This window comes from Phodopus roborovskii, unplaced genomic scaffold, assembly GCF_943737965.1.
Source record: "Phodopus roborovskii unplaced genomic scaffold, PHOROB, whole genome shotgun sequence".
In the NCBI taxonomy this organism is placed as follows: Eukaryota; Metazoa; Chordata; class Mammalia; order Rodentia; family Cricetidae; genus Phodopus; species Phodopus roborovskii.
Window position 1 is genome coordinate 6,937,557 of NW_026126469.1, and position 17,849 is coordinate 6,955,405.

Sequence of the window (17,849 nt, forward strand, 5' to 3'; positions counted from 1 at the left end):
TCCCAAACCGGAACGACCCGGCTCGGGTGACGTCCAGCTAGCTGGTCCGAGCCAGCTCGGACCAGCGTGGGGAACCTTGGTGGCAGTCGGAGGGACTGGGCACTGCATCCTCGCTGGGCGGGCTCTCTGCGGGTGGAGTTCGGCTTCAGCCGCCTGCAGCACGGACTGTGCCCTCGGCGGGCACGCGGACCGCAGGGAAGGGCTAGGGCCGCGCTCCTCTCGGCCAAGGATCAAGGTTCCTGGCTGGGTTTGGCCCCCAAGCTTTCCAAGCTTCGGGATTCGGGGTCTGAAGAGGGCGCCGTAGAGCCGGGCACAGCGCGGTACCCGCGGTGGGTGGGATTTAGTCCGTCCCCGCCTTGGGCGGAGTCACCGCGCTTTGAGACGTGCCCACAAGGTCCGCCCCGCTCCGAAGTGGCCTTTCCCGGCGGAAGTTGAGAAGCCCCGAGGGGGAGGCAGCGGAAGTGGCTGCGTTGCTGCAGCCTGTGCGCCTGCGCCCTCCGGCTGGTTGCCGCTTTTGGGGCGGTACTCTGCCCTGTCTTCTTACTTCCACGTGAGGGGGTGCGCGAATTCCCAGTGGTGGCCGCGCGCTCCGCACCTCTGCAGCTCTCGTGCCCCTTACGATGGCGGGCATCCTGTTCGAGGATATTTTTGATGTGAAAGACATTGACCCAGAAGGCAAGAAATTTGACCGAGGTAAGGTGTGTAGGGGAGGTAAGGAAAGAGGCCAACATGCCCACCCACCCCAAGTGGCTCGTCCCACCCTCTCGGTATCTTCTTCAGGAAACAATTTTTTTCATAATGAGGAACTTGAGACAGCTTTTCCTATTATATGTGCGTTGTCTGGTGCCTGGGTGGCCCTTGACTTTGGTGCTGGTAAATCCCTGGACACCTTCCTAACTCCCTATTCAGTATTACGTGCTGTACCGCACGCCTCTCTCGCACACTTAACTATTTATTATAACAAGAGGTAGATGATGCCTGACCTATTTTGTTACTTAAGGCGAGTTACCTCCCTGTCTTCCTAACACATAGTTTTGTATTGCTCCAAGAATTGTTAGCTCTTTGCCAAGTCCTCTCCGAATTTCATTGAGCTGACTGCTTGGTGTATTAATTTTCCCAGGGATCCGGAAGTTGTTTCTTCTTAGTGTCACTTTACCTGGAGACAATTTTTTTTTTTTTCTTCCCAAGGCAGAGTCTCTCTTTGGAACTTGCTTTGTAGACTAGACTGGCCTTGAACTCACAGGGACAGGGGTCCATCTGCCTCTGCCTTCCAAGTGCTGGGATGAAAGGCTTGCACCCCTGCCCCCTGATTTTTTCAATAAGCCCTACCCTTGATTTTTTCAATAAGCCCTACCCTGCCGATTCCCTTCGCAGAGTGCCTACCAGGAAGAGGGGATCCTTGGATAAGTGACTCCCTTGTTCCGAGTTGAGTTTAGTCTGAATCATCCAGGTGTATTTAGAGCCTAGAGACTGGTTACTGCCTGAGAAGCTTTGCTTCTTTCTGGGATCCTATCACCTGCTGAGGTTTTTACTTCCTTCTCTGAATCTGATTTGGACTGCACTTGTGTCCCAGAGCGAGGCTAGCCAGAGTGGACCTGTTGGGAGATTTGTCCTCTTGCATTTGACCCCCACCCTGGCGCCTGTAATTATGTCTGTCGCTCTTTCTCAGTATCTCGGTTGCACTGTGAGAGTGAATCTTTCAAGATGGACCTCATCTTAGATGTGAACATTCAGATTTACCCTGTGGACTTAGGTAACTATTGAACACAGGCAGAAGGATGAGATTTTTTGGTCTTTGGTTTCTGCTTCTTCACTCTGGCGTTGGTGTTCTTTTTAGGTGACAAGTTCCGATTGGTCATAGCTAGTACTTTGTATGAAGATGGGACTTTGGATGATGGTGAATACAACCCCACAGATGACAGGCCTTCCAGGTGAGGCAGTAGTTAGTACAGGAGGAAGTAAATAGATAAGTAGTGCATAGAAAGGTCTTTATCGTTTTATTTTATTTTATTTTTTTAAAGGATAGCTTTATGTATTTATTGTGTACACAGTATTCTGCCTCCATTTTTGCCTGAATGCCAGGGGAGGACACAGGATCTCATTACAGATGGTTGTGAGCCACCATGTAGTTGCTGGGAATTGAACTCAGGACCTCTGGAAGAACAGCCAGTGCTCTTAACCTCTGAGCCCCTGAAAAGTCTTTATTTAATGCTAGGGAAAAACATCGCTGCACTTAGAATTCACACAACCAGAACTGGGTGTGATGGTTTGTGTCTGTAATTCCAGGACTCGGGAGATGAGGCAGGAGGATCAGGAGTTCAAGAACGCCTTTGGCTTCACATCAAGTGTGAGGCCAACCTGGGCTCCAAGAGACCCTATCTCTGAAAAATTTGAAAAACAAAAACAAATTCAAACAACCTGCTTTATTACTTACTGAGAGCAATGAGTGGAAGCTTGTGAGCTGCAGTTGTTTTATTTGAGACAGGGCCTCTCTTTGTAGTCCTGGTTGGCCTGGACTATGTAGACCAAGCTGGCCTCGAACTCACAGATGACATCCACTTCCCCTGCCTCTTCAGTGTTGGAATTAAAGGTATGTATCCCCACACCCTTTAAGTGTAGCTTTTTTTAAGGCCTAGGAAATGATTACATAGCCACCTAGATTTTGGGAGGGAGCTTGGTGTGATAGAAAGACTGTGGGGTAGCAGGCCTGGTGGCGCACATACTTCATCCCAGCACTTAGGAGGCAGAGGCAGGAGTTGCTCTGTGAGTTTGAGGCCAGGCTGGTCTACAGAGCCAGTTAGGACAGCCATGACTACATATTGAATTTTCCCTTCTCACTTCCACTACTTTCAGCCTCCATTTCCTCACCGATAAAATAGTCATGTCCAGGTCACTGAACTGATGTGAGAGCCAAATAAGGTCACCCTTCTGTGGCATTTCTTGTTATCAGTTTCCATTTTAATTATTTCTTATTTTTATTCTTTTGATTTTCCAAGACAGGGTTTCTTTGTGTTGCCATGGCTGGCCTGGAACTAGCTCAGTAGACCAGGCTGGCCCCAAACTCACAGAGGTCTACCTACCTCTGCCTCCCGAGGGCTGGGATCTTGCCACCATACCTGGCTCAGTTTCCACTTCTAAATGTCTTTTACATTGTTTCTTGCTGTGAAGAATAACTTTGCCTGTTGCTTGTAGGGCTGACCAGTTTGAGTATGTCATGTATGGGAAAGTGTACAGGATTGAGGGGGATGAGACCTCGACAGAAGCAGCGACACGTCTGTAAGTAGCATTGTCTGGGAAATCCTCCCCCTCCCTGTCGTGAAATTGGGCCATGCTTCTACTTCTGTGTTAGGTTCATTTTTTTCTAGTACCCTAAACGTACACAGAAGAATTTATCTTGAAAACAGTTTCCAGTCTGAATATTTGGTTACTTATGTCACCTGCTATCAGGATTTCAAGGCCCTGTGGCCCAGCCCACAGGAGACTTTGGTAACCTTGCTTTGTGAGGGACAACAGAGAATATCTAGTTTTCGTTTCCTTTTTTTACTTTCCCCTTTAAGATAATTTACAGTGGCACACGCTTTTAGTCCCAGCACTGGGGAGGCAGAGGCAGGCAGATCTCTGAGTTCAAGGCCAGCCTGGTCTATAAGAGCTGGTTCCAGGACAGCTTCCAAAGCCACAGAGAAACCCTGTCTCTGTTTTCTACTTTTGCTTTGCCCTTGTCAGGTGAAAATTCCCCTCAATTTTATTTTATTTTGAGACAGGGTCTCTCTGTAGCCTGGGTTGTCCTGGAACTAACAATATAGACCTAGGCTGGTGTTGAACTTGGGGATCTACTTGACTGCCTCCTGCTGCTGGGATTAAAGGCATGTGCCGTCCTCCTGATTCATTAGCCTTTTCAAAAAAGTATTTATTTGTTTATTTGTATGTATGCATGCACCTGGGTGCTTGTATGTGTACCATGTGCAGACATGAGACCACCAAGGTCAGACGGGGCATTGGACACCTTGAAAATGGAGTTATAGGTGGTTGTAAGATGCCATGTGGGTACTTGCAGGATGAATCCAGGTTTTCTGCATTCTTTAAAAACAGTAAGTGGTCTTAAAGGTTGAGCCATCTCTCCAGCCCCTTCCTCAGTAGTCTTAATAGCTGTGTAACCTTGTGTAACATTGCAATGAATGTTGACACCTCCATTTGTGGGAACAACATTGCTGTGAATGGTGACACCTTCATTTGTGTGACTACTCTCCTGTTTTGGGAGTAGCAGTGTTTACTTCTCCACTAGAGTAAAACATTGTGCATGTCTGCATTCAGTTTTGTCCTAGTTGTTCATTCTTAATGACAAAACACTAGGGGAGTGCCTTAAAAAAATGGATGGAGAGATGCTGGGAAGCAGCTGCTTGACAGCTCAGACTCAGGACCAGGGACCTTCTTTTTCAGCTCTGCATATGTGTCCTATGGGGGCCTGCTCATGAGGCTTCAGGGTGATGCCAACAACCTACATGGATTTGAGGTGGATTCCAGAGTGTATCTGCTGATGAAGAAACTGGCATTCTGAACCTCGAGGGAAACCAGCTTTGCTGCTTGGTTACTCAAGTCATGGACATTATTTGAACCTGAGCAGAAGCTGGTGGTATTGGTCTGTGTGAGGGACTGGGCTCTGTGTCCACTCCAGGTACATCTTCAGTTTGTCTGAATTCAGTGGAAAAGTGACTTGTCTGTAAAAGGCCAAGTGGTAGAGCTCAGCATGAATCTGAAGTTGTGTATGATTTGTTTTTTAATTAAAGTTTACTTTTTCAGACTCTTCTCTTGAATTGGGGTGGGGGCATCCAGGGTTTTGCTTTTGCTGTATAGTACAGCCTGGCCTTGGACTTGAGCCTCCTGCCACTGCCTTCTGGGTTTCTGGGATTGCATCACACCTGGTTTATGCAATGCTGGGTATCAGAACCAAGGCCCTTTTGTGTGCTACAAAGGGAATCCCCCCAGCCCCCACCTGTGTGTGCCTGCTCGTGCTCGAATGTGCACGCTCCCAGTTCTCGTTCACTTTTCGTTTTTGTTTTTGTTTTTGTTTTTTTTCCAGACAGGGTTTTTCTGTATTGTTTTGAAGCCTGTCATGGAACTCAGCTCTGTAGACCAGGCTGATCTCAAACTCACAGAGATCCATCTGCCTCCTGAGTGCTGGGATTAAAGGCGTGCACTACCACTGCCTGACCTCGCTCACTTTTTTTTTTTTTTTTTTACCAGAAAGAATTCAAGGGGTTTGCTGCTGCTGTTGTCATCATCATCATTGTTTTCATTGTATTTATCAGGCTACTGAGATGAGTAGTGAGTTCAAGTACCTACTATACACATAAAGGTCTGCATTTTTATCCCTGGCACCTATATTAAAAGCTGAGCATGTCACCCTACCTATAACCCCAGCCTAGAAGGTGGGCACAAACGAGAGGATTGTAGTGAGGGCTGGCTGCCAGCATAGCTCGAGGTCTCCTGAGACAAACTGTCTCAACAAAATAAAGTACACAGTGATAGAGCAGAGCCCAGCGTCCTCCTGGGCCTCCCCAAACTCGCCTACAAGCATACGTGTGTGTGTGTGTGTGTGTGTGTGTGTGTGTGTGTGTGTCTGTGTGTACACCCCATACATATACACCATACACAATGGTTTTAAAGAAAATGACCCCCCCCATAGAGAGTGACACAATTGGGAGGTGAGGTTTTGTTGGACTAGGTGTGGCATTGTTGCAGGAAGGGTGTCACTGTGGGGGCAGACATAGAAGTTTCCTGTGCTCATGCTACACCCACTGGGAACACAGAGTCCTGCTCCCTGCTAATGAAGATGTAGAACCCTCTGCTCCCCCAGCACCATGTTTGCCTGCGTGCCAGTTAAACCTCTGAAATGTCAGCCAGCCCCAATCAAATGCTTTTCTTTCTAAGAGTTGCCATGGTCATGGTCTCTTCACAGCAATAGGAACCCTGACTAAGACATACACTAAGATAAATGAATGAATAAAAAAGAAAAAATAAAATTAAAATTCACTTACCAAAGCAAATAAGATTTTGAAGAAAGTGTTTTCTGTTCCATGACTTGAGAGTAGTAGCTAAATGCTTCCTGAAACTAATGGGTTAAAAATTCTTCCACTAAATGTTTTAAATCTAATTTTCTTCTCCTTTGACCAGTATCTACTGTCTTATTTTCCCCTTTAAAAAGCCTTCCTCTAGAAGTGGGCAAGCGAAAGGGCAGAAGGGAAGTGAGGTTACACGGGAGGGTGGGGGGTGAAAGTGGGTGTTGACTAAGATGAGTCACAAGGGACTGAACATGGGAACAGGTGTCATTGAAGACAGTGTCATAAGCAACCTGAAAGGACATATGTACTCATCATAAATGCCTGACTCACCTGCAGCCCACTCTGAAACACTTACATGTAAAGAAACTCTCTTTAAAACTTTAAGTAATAAAATGTAATTCTAAATGCTCTTGACATAGATAGACATCCAGACTAGAAGCTATGTGCTTTAAAATCTTCGTTGTTTATTTGCTCATCCTTGTAGGGTCCTATGGACACGGCAGAACACCACTTCATCTCAGCCTCTCATTGGCTACATTCTGGGGCTAGATTCTTTAGCATCCCAGTGTCCCCTATTGCTCGCTTTCCATTTGGTTTCCTCCTTTGGAGTCCTGCCCTTTTTCACCCAGAGTTCAGACATTCTAGGCCAGCTTCTCCAGTAAGTGTATTGGTGACACCAGCAGCAAGACCCATGGGCACAGCATTTGGCCTCTCTAGGACATCAGTGGGCATGTACACACTACAATGGGCATAAACAGGATCCCTGAGAGGCTCCACAGTTACATGCAAAGGTTTGGCTAGTCTGAGGCTTTGTTTGCTTGCTTGCACTGTATATCTATTGTGAACAAATCTGGAACTCCTCTTGTGTCCTTCCTACCATTTGTATAAACTGAAGAAATGTAGGTGGGAAGTAAATAATAGACTCAGGATATACCAGTGTTTATCATGAGAGAGGAACCAGGTTCAATTCTCAGTATCTCCAGTACCCACCACAAATGTGAAAACAAATTCAAATCACAAAGCCACCACACACGCGGACACACACACACACCTGAGGAGAGCACAGGCGTCAGCTTGTGTCCTTGCTAAGGTTCAACACTGATCCAGTTTATCTAAGTTAATATCAATATTAATAGTTTTGTGCTCTTACTTTACTAATCATTTTTTAGGAAAGTGCCATATTGCTAAATCAACAATTAGGAGGAAAACAGAAGAAATGGTGGTACAATTAAATTTGATATTTACAATCTGAAGCCAGGCTTGGATAAATACTTATTTGAAATAAACATGAAACTCTCTGATTATGAAACTGTTGCGGGTGTCCCCAGGAAATCAGAATACAGAAAACTGAAAGCTAATTTATTCCTTTTAAGCCCTTGATTATAGTGCTTACCTAGCACATGGGATCCCATTAAAGGGAGAATCATAATGTGCCTGAGAAAGCTTATACATTCCTGGAGTTCCCTGACTGTGTAGGGCTCACAGACACTTCTGGTGATTGTTAAGAGACGAACCAACAAAAGACTAAATACCTAGAAAGAACAACTCATATGCACTTCAGTGTTCTTTTCTTGAAGACCAAAGACTTGTTTAGGCAGTGCTGCTTATGTATTCAAAATAGTATGCAGTCAAGAGTTCTTCCTACCAAATTAATAATATCTCATGTCCAGAATCTCTTTGTGAAGTACAGCTCTTGTGAACTGCCCAGAGAAAAAGCTCCTCAAATTGTGCTCTCAGAGCCACCTCCACCTTCAGGGCTGTTTCATTCCTAGCAGAGGCTGACACCTAGTCCAGGACAAGGCTCTGCATCATTCTTGATGTGGATGCAGGCAATCTTCTGTATAAAGGGTAACTAACAATTGCAAGAAGGTATCTTTTTGCAGTATCTCCCATCTTTTACTGAGCAAAAGGGAACTCTATGCTTCTCTGCTACTTTGGACTTCTCCAAGAAGAATAAGAAGCAATGAAGAAAGAGAAGAGACAAAAGAAAAATTAATTCACACTGTCATGATGCCTGGGATTGCAAGAATTTCCAGGAGTGAGTGTGTGTGTGTGTGTGTGTGTGTGGTCCCCTTTCTTAGATTGTGCCCTATGGAGCAGCTTTTTTAGTTAATTTATTTACTCCAAGTACATGCTCAAAGAAAGCAGCTCAATAAGTTAAGAGATAGGAAGGTAAAGAAGGGAAGAAAGGAAGGGGGGAGGAAAGAGGACTTGGAAATGAACATGATATTCTGAACCAGCATTATTGCGTTGTATTATATAATAGCACAGGATATACACTCTATTCCAAAATGCCAGGACGGGAGCATAGTGAGGAAATAATGGACCAAAGCAAGACTGAAAACCAGCTGGGCAAACTCCAACCTCTGCATCTCCATGTCTGATGTCCAAACACTCTTCAGATCTCAATTCCACTCAGCTTTGCTGACTGCAACACACTTCTTTCTCTTGGGCCGCTTTTACTCCTTTTTAGCAGCTCTTCTCAGCAGGTGTCTCATGACTCTGGCATCTCAAACATCTTGGGGTCTCCAAGGCAACCCAGGCTTCACTTTCACAGCTTCACACAATGGCCTCTCTACTAGGCCTTCATTTAGGGATACTGCTGACACATGCCTGACCTCAGTGGCTTTCTTTAGGTGTGGAGGCAAATTCCATAACCCATTTCTTCTATTCTAACTCTAAAGCCAGAACCACGTGTTCAAAGCTTCCAAGTTCTGCTGCTGACTGGGGCTGGAGCATGGCCCCCTCATTCAATTACATTTTTATCAGCTTTCTCCTAAGTTCAGCTGTCCCAAAACTGGATCTCTAGACCAGGCTGGCCTCAAACTCAAAGATCTGACAGCCTCTGCCTTCCCAGTGCTGGGATTAAAGGTGTGCCATACCACACCAGACTGAGATTTTCTTTACTTCCTTCTCAAAAGTTAGAAACTGAGCTAGGTGGGATCTTGCCCTGAGGTCACCACTCCCTATATTCTACTGCTACTGCTGGTCTTCTCAAAATTTACATTTTGCAATTTACCCTGCTCAGCTTGCTTCTTTTCATTATAAACCTTTATAAACAGAAACACTAGTAATCATATGACATATTCTATACTAGGGCTGTTTTGAGATGTCTTCTGCCCATGGGGAATCTATCCAAAATTCTTCATTGTAGCACTGGGCAGATTCTTTGGACACCACTTTCTTCACCAAAATATTACAAGACCAGTCTCTTCCATCATCTGGGGCCTGGGGATTGATTAATCCCAGGATGTCAGGACAAACTCCTTTACCCCCCCTTTTTTTTTCTTTCCTGGTCCATAGTTGTTCTCTTGATGTCCTGGTGACCCTGCTGGGATGCCTAGGGTATTTCCTTCCCCATCTTTTTTTTTTTTTTTTTGTCTTTACAAGAGGTGTTAGAAATAGTGTTTAGGAAAATGGGCTGAGAGTAGCCTCAGCAGGGAAGGTTTTTCTTTTTTTTCCTGTCAACAGTAGGGTGTGTGTGACACATTGGGGGTTGGGGTGAGTTTTAACAGAATCTTTTAATCATCCCCTGGAGTTAGTTTTTTAGTGGTTGAGAAAAGATGGGTAAGATTACAGTGAGAGACCCTCATTAGAAATAGTAATAGAATGTCGAGTGGACAGTAGGCTGCCCCAACATAGGAAAGGGGGTCTTTAGTAGAAAAGCTTTCAACATTTCATTGTGTGTGTGTGTGTGTGTGTGTGTGTGTGTGTGTGTGAGGGAGAAGACAATTTTGAGAAGTCCCTTCTCACTGCTATGTGGGTCCCAGAGAGTGGACTCGTGGTCAGTCTTAATGGTCACTTTTAGTGGCTGAGCCTTTGCCAGCGAACTCTTGTTTTAGTGTGTGTTTGGGGTATACGGGATGGGATCATCGGCACAGAATGGTTCTGCTCTAGACTTTTCACTTTGGGTTTGATGGTGCAGGATCAAACCCAAGGCTCACCTAGGCAACAGTCATGTCACTGAGCTGGCTCTCTGAGATGCCAGCTGGTCATATAGCCTAAGATGACCTTGAACTCGTGATTCTCCTGCCCCAAACCCACAGAGTGCTGCTCTTACCAGCATACACTCCGTCACACCTACTTTCAGAGTCAGTCTCAAGAGGGTAGATTTCAGATTGGTTTAAATTGTAGAAACCAGTTTCTCAGATTAGTCCGTGTCAGATGCCTGGAGCCTTAGCCAGCTCAGAATCCCCACATGTCTTCTGACCACCGAGAACCCACATTTTTGGCCTCTGGCTTATCTTGTTCTGGGTGCCAGCTCTCCTTGCTGGAAAGTGTTTGGCTTGCTGATTGTGGTTTTTGTTGTTATTGTTTTTATTGTTCTGAGAATTGAACCCAGGACTTTGGGTGTGCTAGGCAAAAGCTCTACTACTGAGATATGTCCCTGCCATAATACAAATTAATTTTTGAGACATAGTCTTTTGTACTCTAGGCAGGACTCAAACTCCTTATATAGCAGAAGGTGGCCTTGAACTCCTATCCTCCTGTCTCTGCCTTCCATGTATTGAGTTTACAGCATGTGCGGTCATGTTCAGCTTTTTTCCCTTTTATTTTACTTATTAGTGTGTGTGTGTGTGTGTGTGTGTGTGTGTGTGTGCAGCCAGCATGTGATGACATGCATAATGAGGTTGGAAGACAATTTTTGGGAGTTGGTTCTTTCCTTTTCCATGGTTCCAGGCATCAAACTCACGTCAGGTTGCACATTAAGGACTTTGACCTACTGAGCCATCCCGCTCTTCCTATTTTTTTTTAAATGTTAAGTTTAACCTCCTTTAGTGTTACAAATTATACTATATGATCCTAGAATTAATAGTGTAGATGAAACACTCTTGTGTAGAACCTGACTGTGCCTCGAGATTTTGATAACACTTTTTAGCTTTGTGCCTACAGGGACACCTGCCCATGGAGACACCAGATGTCTGAAGAGAGTATTTACCCTCCAAGGACGTGGACATCCCTGCAATGCACAGACTCACTGAAGCACATATCAGACAGGGCACCATCACCCTGCATATATGAATGGACTGTCACTCAGGCTGGGGGTCCTTTTTCTGCCTGGAGGCTATGTGACCACTGGGAAGCCCATCTGGCCTTGGTGTATTTATGTGTTAAACAGATGGATAATACTACCCATCCTACAGAGTTGTGGTGGAGATTCTGGGGCACCTGCTGCCTATGTGAAGAACCCCCTTTCCTTCGCTTTTTTTGTGGCAGTGTTTGGAACGCTGACAGCCTTCTTCTGTGCTTACATGGTGGCCTTCCCTTCTTTACTGGAGGAAGAGGTTCCCAGAAGCTTTCTCACAGACTCTGTGGTACCAGGTTGACCCTAGCAGTACTTTGTTTTTATGCAACGTAAACTTCTAGCACCAACGAAGCACTTACTTGCAAATCCCCAGGAGTCTGCCTTCATTTTGGGGGTTCACAGTAGTTTGTGGTGGTCACACAAGGCTGCTTTTTAGGTGCATTTGTGGAAAATAGAAAGAACTACTGCTCTGCACTTGTCCTGCTGTGTGAGCTCTGGAGCCTGACTCTTGCCACTTCCTGCACTTCCGCCTGACCTCCACAGGAGGGAAGCAGGAGCCCAGGCCTGGCTAAGCTCCTGCTGAGCTGCTGATGTGCCTAGTTATTTGCTCAGCTGCCGCTTCCAGGTCTGGACTTTACCTAATCGTCTGCACAGCCTTACCTGGGGTGTGGAGTTCCCTAAGCTTCCTGTCAGCACTCTGGGGAGGTAGGGTGCAGGACATCTGTTGTCCCAGTGAAGACCATGGCTCCCTAGAGTTTTCATTGGCTTTTGGATGCTCTCATTTATTCTCTTACAGGCTCAGTTTTGTCTCTAAATAGAGGCAGTCTTTCTAAGAGGTAACTCGATATTCCTTTATCATGCGCAGTGTCTGTTGAGGACCAGTGTCACTGAGACTTACAACGGTGACAGGAATGAGGGCACTGGAGGCTTAAACTTGAAGCAAAGGAAGCTGCTTTTTTGTTTTCTCATACAATGTTAATCTCTATCTCGGTTCAGAGGCTGGACCAGTCTAGGCCTTTGTAGAAAACACATATAGAGAATTCGTGATTTTCAAATTTATACAGAAAGTAGACCAAAAATAACTAGCTGCTCTGATGAATATTGCTGATAGGTTAAAAAAAAAAAAATAGCTCCTAAGACACTATGATAGTTTGCCCTGTGTATCCCTTTCTCAGGGTTTTGGGTTTCAGGGAAGACAGGAAGTCTAGTGCACCTGCCTCTCAGAGCCTCTTCAGGGGAAGGCTTGTGCCTGAGAGACCTTGCAGATGCCGGCTGTGGGCTGTGCCTGTGTGCCTTATGCTTCCTGAGACAAATTCTGGGAATGAGGGTACACTCCGACTGGATGAGGGCTGGTAGAGTTAGGCACAGTGGTGGAGGGATTAGGAAACAGATGGATCTGGGGTGGAGACCTATGGGTGGGCAAGGTAGGTGAAGGAGGGAAAAGTCCAGCAGGAACATGGGTAGGAGAAGGAGGGTGTCCACTTTGGAGGTTGAATGGCAGGGAGCCTTTGTTCAAAGCTCCTAGCAGAATGTTTGGGGCTTCCAGGGTCTGAAGTGAGGCTGCAGCAAAGAGCCCTTGAGTTCCATTCAGAAGTCTGTGTGTCCTGTTCAGGAATCCAGGGATTTGGTCTGTGAACCTGGTAGTTTGATTCAGCTGACCAGGGATAATCTTGGTTCTGAGTCCTTGAAGCCTGCTCAGAAGCCCAGGGCCAGGAGCTCTGGCTAAGACACTGAAGTTCGTCTCCAACAATCCAGAAGTCCTGTTTGGGAGCTTGTTTAGAGAGAGGAGTTGGGAGGTATTTCTTGGGACAGCTGTGGTGGGCAGGGCCCTTCGAACGCAGAGGGTGGGACCTTCTACTAGCAGCAGGAAGCGCACCTTTCCTCGGAGCAGTTGTTGCAAGCTCAAGAAGATGGCATTGGGATCCGTGTGAGTTGTGGTCCTGCCCTGTGGGGGAAGCTGAGGGCAGAGGATGGGCCTGAGGCCAGAGAGCAGGCCCACATACCAGGCCTCTCTTGACTAAGGAGAAAAAGTTCATTGCCAGCAGACTCCTTCTAGGCCAGCCTTTCTACACTGAAGGTACCCAGAATCCCTTGTCTCCCCCAGGTCTACAGAAGGATTGAGTGAGAAGGTAGTAGTTTCTAGAAGTCTTTTGTCTGCAGACTTACCTGGGTTCCTAGGAGGCCCTGCAGGGCCCCTAAGAGGAGGCGAACCTGCCCAGAAAGCTGTCCCAGGAGTGATGAAAGGCAGGAGGGTTCCAGCTGTCCTCGTGCTGCCACCACTCCTTCCAATAGAAGGGACACTGCCCCTAGAATGTCCTGTGCCTTGCTCTGTTCCTGAGAAAGACAAGAGAGGAGAGAAGTGAACTGCTTCAAAAAACGTGCTAGTAATGGGTGGGGAGCCCATAGGAGTAGCCAGCGGAATGAATCATAATCATAGGAGCTGGGAATTGGACAGGATGAGGGTCCCACCCATCACAGGAATTCCTTTGCAGTCTCTGGTCATTGGCCTCTGCTTCAGTAACACCAGTGTCCATCAACCTAGCCTGGTCTTGCATAGACTTTTGGTCAGAAAGCCACCCCACCTTAGGGCAGCTTTTAGCTCTAGGATGCAGGGCTGCAAGCTTATTCTTTCTGTTACAAAGTTGTAGCACAGCAATTTCTAAGCTAAATGTAGCAGCAAGACTATTATAATAACCACTGCCAGGGACTTAACAAATGGCAGAGCTGGGTGTAGAGGCACATGCAAGTAATCCCAGCACTTGTGGGGCTGAGACTGGAGGATAACAAGTTCAAGGGCCAGCCTGAAAGACTCTGTTACGAACACAGAGCTAGAGCTGTGATCCATAGCACTAATCCTTCTCCAGACTCAGGACCCCTACAAGAGTTGAAAAGGAAGGAGACTCTGGGGGGTACAGGCATGTGCCACCTGGCCTGATTTGCTTTTATTTATTGAGACAAGGTCTCACTGTATAGCTTAGGCTAGCCTGCAGCTCATCTTTGTGCCCCACCCTCTGAGCTACTGGGATTTCTGGTTTGTGTCACCATGACCAGCAAGGGTTTGAATCTTGATTTTTCCTCTATTTTAGCGGTACTTTCTGCTTTCTGTCACCTGTGGGCAGCAGATCAGACTTCCTTCATGCCGACTAAGAAGGTTGGAGAGCCATTGAGATGGCTGCCAGCGGAGAGGTGCTTGTGGCCAAGCTTGATGACCTGATTTAATCTCTGGGACTTACATGGCAGGGTGAGAGAATGACTCTTGCAAATTGTCTCCTGACCTCTATATGTACACCGTGGCAAACCTCCCATATTTATAAATAAATACATTTAAAAAACTGAACAAGAATAAGAACAGGTCAAAGGTATAGCTATGAGAAGCTAATAACGACATTTCATGGTATTCAGTTTCAAATCTGTTTAGTGCAACACACACACACACACACACACACACACACACACACACACACACACATTTTGAGATATAATCTCATCCTGGCTGGCCTTGAACTCACAGAGATCTGTTTGTCACTGCTTCCTGAGTGCTAAGATTACAGGCATGAGCTACCATGCCCAGCCTATTTGATATATTGGTCAGAAATTTGTCTCCATTTTGTCTTGGTGAATGTAAATTGGGTTAAGGTGGCCAAGTTTAAGGTAAGATTTTAGGAGGCTGGAGAGATGGCTCAGTAGTTAAGAACACTAGCTGCTTTTCCAGATGACCCAGATTCAATTTCTAGCATGCAGGCAAAACACCTATATACATTAAAAAGAAAAATTTAAAGACTATAGGGAACAATAAGGATGGGGAGAGATATATAGGAGATTTCTCTCTCTTTTTTTTTCTTTTTTTGAGATGGGGGTCTCACTCTGTAGTCCAGGCTGGCCTGTACTCATAATACATCCTAGGCTGGCCTCAGGCTCAAGGCAAGCATCCCGCCTCAGCCTCCACCCTGCATGTGTGAGGTAGGCAGTCTTTGGATGCCTCTTACCGTCTGGGCTTTCCATTCTCCCAGGCTAAAGTCCACAGCAGGCAGCAGGACAGGTGTGGACAAAGGGTTGATGTCAGGGCACTGACTCTGTTAAGAAAGATGGGTAGGAGGAAGAGAAGCTGAAATAGAGAGCAGGGTGGTGGTCTCCCTTGGTACCATGCCCATACCAGAGCTTCGGAGAGACCAGTGCAAATCACAGCACTTGACATGTGGATCAAAGACAACCTTGGAGTGAGAGGAAATGAAATCAACTAAGTGGATAGGAGGCACAGTGCTTGGGGATGCTCACCAGTCGGCTGTGAAGGAGATGGGAGTCACGAAGCAGCTTGTTTAGGAGTCGGGGGTCACAGGCAGGAGGAGCTGGGCTGGACAGAGTTATCCTTGCAGTAAGGAGAAGCATGGCCACCAAGAGCAGATCTTAGATGAGGAGAAGGGAAGTTAAAGGGTTAATAAAGGGAAAGTATTTCTTAGGTGGTGACTCAGGGACTACCATTTGGGAGGCAGACCTGAAATCCAGGGGTCTGCTCCCTTTTATTGGGAGACTGAGTTTTCCAGGCTTCTACTCCTGTTGCATTGTCCCCATATCCTACCCTGTCAAGCCATTCGTGAACTTGTTCCTAGCTCCCCAAGTGTTTTCTTACCAGTCAGCTCCATTCTTGCCAGGGTGTCTGGCTGGAGTAGCTCCCTGTATGGGGCCTCTCCCCTGAATCTTTCCTGAGGCCATGGAGGCGGCTTGAACTTTTGCACTTGGGCACAGAGTGGTGTTGGGCACAGGTGGGCCAAGGAATCTATCCTGAAAATGGCAGAAATAGTGACTATTTCAGTAGGTTTCAAAGAAAAGTCTGCTTGGGGTGGGGAAACAGGCTTGGAGGCCCCACGCCGCTGGCAGGCCAGTGTCAGGGCTGTTAGTGCTCCAACTGCTCCATGTTTTCTTGTCACTGCCTCCTCTTTGTCAGGGCTCTTCAGTGACTCTGATATGGTCTTGGTGCCCTGTCTACCAATTGTTGCCCTGCCAAGAGCAGCAAGACATGACATATATACACATCTCTTAAGAGGGCTCAACTTCCCAGCAACCTAGGTGTAAATGGGTGAGAATGTGAGAAGGGAATAGAGAAAGGAAGTGTGCAAATCTGGAGAAGAGTAGAAAGATGGGTTATCGACTAAGAAGAGGAAGTGGCAGGCAGGCACTTGTGTGGAAGGACAGCTAGAGTATTAGTGTTAGCAGGGATCTGAGGCAGGAGACTGGGTAAAGATATAGCAGCAGCACCAGAAGCACACCAGCTTCTCATTCTTTCCCTGTTTGCCCCACAAATAAAACCTGGGGTTCTTCTTTGGACTTCCAAGTTCTGAAATGCCCTGTTATTCAAATCAAAGGGCTAATAGTACTAGGACTTCCTTCCTGAGGCAAGTTGCACTGGGAGCAAGGCACCACCTACCTCACATGGTTTATCTCACCTAGACACTCACCCAGGTATCCTCCTCAGCTGCCCCGACCTCCCTGCCCCCTCCAGATCCCTTCAGTTCCTTCTTAGGACCCCCCCCCCCCACTTTTCACAAGTTGAGTGAATAGGCAATAGGACCCTCCTCTTCACAAGTTGAGCAAAGAGGCCTGCACCTGATTCAATATTGGGATCTCCTGTAGGTCTGTCAACATATGCAAGCCCTCCTCCCATTACCCTCTTCTTGGGCCTTGTCTCATCTGACCCAGTTTTCCCAGCCCCAGATTCAGAACCCTAAGCTAACAAGAATGACCATATGAGAATGGGGATTAGGATTATGTCCCTTAGTGCAAAGTTCTCTAGCCCTGCATGTACTTCTTTTCTTATTTTCTCATGGCCCGAAGGCAGCTAAGACTATTCTGAATTCTACCAAGTCTGTGAATAGTCCCTCATAAACCAGTACCCAACCCCCTTTCCCTGCTCTGTCCCGCTCCTCCCATTCTGGGAAGGCTCTGCTCTTCTTGACAAAGGTCAGTGCCTGTAGGTTCCAGTTTGCCTGCCCCTCCCCCAGCCAAGAGCCCAGTTCTTTTTTGTTCTTCATACCATACCCTAACTTAACCCCAAACTGTGCTTGTCACTCACCGGGTAGAGAAGGGATCCAGGACCAAGGTGCACAGCAGGCAGCTCTCTGGGGTGCAGATAGGTAGGAAGACACTCTTTGGGGCACAGCCCCTCCCCTGCAGCAGGGTCACAAGCCTGCCTAGGCCACTTCTACCCAATCAGAAAGCTGAGAGCCACCAAGCCCTGGTGAAGGCCCCGGAAATGACGAGTTCTTTTCCTACCTACTGGAACTGGAGCTCCTTCCCGGACCATGGTCCATGAATGAAGCCAAGCTCCTCCACCCACACACACTCCAGAGAGATTTACATAGGGGAGCTGTCTCATGTTCTAGGAGACAGGAGAACCTGGGATCTGAATGAGGGAGAGAGGAGAGGGTTAGTTTAGGAGAAATCTGGCAGAATACATGTGTTCATGGGAAAGAGAAATCTTGCTTTAGATTGATGGAGTTTCCCATTCCTGGCTCTCCAAATCTCTTTTTACCTGAACACTATACCTGCTGTTGAAATCCAACAGCACTTTAGCTTTCCTGGCATTTTCCTTATCCACTGGCAGTTTAGCTGTTGCCTATTTTAGAAATGATCATATTATAGGAAAGAAGGTATGGACAGTTTGAGGAGCTGGGGAATGATGGGGTATATGGTTAATGTGGGCCTAGAGCACATCTTTAATCCCAGCTACTCAGGAGGCAGAGGTAGGCTGATCTCTGTGAGTCTGAGGC

The 17,849-nt window shown here is 46.8% G+C and overlaps 2 protein-coding genes across 4 annotated transcripts; one reads left to right on the plus strand and one right to left on the minus strand.

Moving 5' to 3' along the window:
* The first annotated feature begins 488 nt into the window (after window positions 1-488).
* Window positions 489-4,798, plus strand: Polr2h (RNA polymerase II, I and III subunit H). The gene is made up of 5 exons (XM_051191185.1): window positions 489-693; window positions 1,670-1,753; window positions 1,838-1,931; window positions 3,193-3,276; window positions 4,438-4,798. The coding sequence occupies exons 1-5, from the start codon at window positions 621-623 to the stop codon at window positions 4,553-4,555; spliced, it is 453 nt and encodes a 150-aa protein (XP_051047142.1). The 5' UTR covers window positions 489-620; the 3' UTR covers window positions 4,556-4,798.
* A 7,327-nt stretch (window positions 4,799-12,125) lies between these two features.
* Window positions 12,126-17,792, minus strand: Thpo (thrombopoietin). 3 transcript variants are annotated; one of them, XM_051191176.1, is made up of 6 exons: window positions 17,153-17,792; window positions 15,713-15,864; window positions 15,361-15,488; window positions 15,072-15,158; window positions 13,252-13,419; window positions 12,126-13,030 (listed from the first exon to the last, which is right to left on the minus strand). In XM_051191176.1, exons 2-6 carry the CDS (start codon window positions 15,723-15,725, stop codon window positions 12,380-12,382), a joined length of 1,047 nt encoding a protein of 348 aa, XP_051047133.1. In that variant the 5' UTR covers window positions 15,726-15,864; window positions 17,153-17,792; the 3' UTR covers window positions 12,126-12,379. The 3 variants fall into 3 exon arrangements, with proteins under 3 accessions (XP_051047133.1, XP_051047131.1, XP_051047132.1); XM_051191174.1 differs by having other exon boundaries at window positions 12,126-13,102; XM_051191175.1 differs by having other exon boundaries at window positions 12,126-13,042; window positions 17,153-17,790.
* Window positions 17,793-17,849: the final 57 nt, after the last annotated feature.

Bases quoted from the DNA above. Each gene is read 5' to 3' on its own strand.
- Polr2h (XM_051191185.1), top strand. From the start codon at position 621: ATGGCGGGCATCCTGTTCGAGGATATTTTTGATGTGAAAGACATTGAC. The intron at 694-1,669 runs GTAAGGTGTGTA...GCTCTTTCTCAG, and splicing joins AGGCAAGAAATTTGACCGAG to TATCTCGGTTGCACTGTGAG. The intron at 1,932-3,192 runs GTGAGGCAGTAG...TGTTGCTTGTAG, and splicing joins ACAGATGACAGGCCTTCCAG to GGCTGACCAGTTTGAGTATG.
- Thpo (XM_051191174.1), bottom strand. The intron at 15,159-15,360 runs GTGAGCATCCCC...CTTTCTTAACAG, and splicing joins ATCTCCTTCACAGCCGACTG to AGTCAGTGCCCTGACATCAA. The intron at 13,420-15,071 runs GTAAGAGGCATC...TGTCTTTCTCAG, and splicing joins GAGAATGGAAAGCCCAGACG to GAACAGAGCAAGGCACAGGA.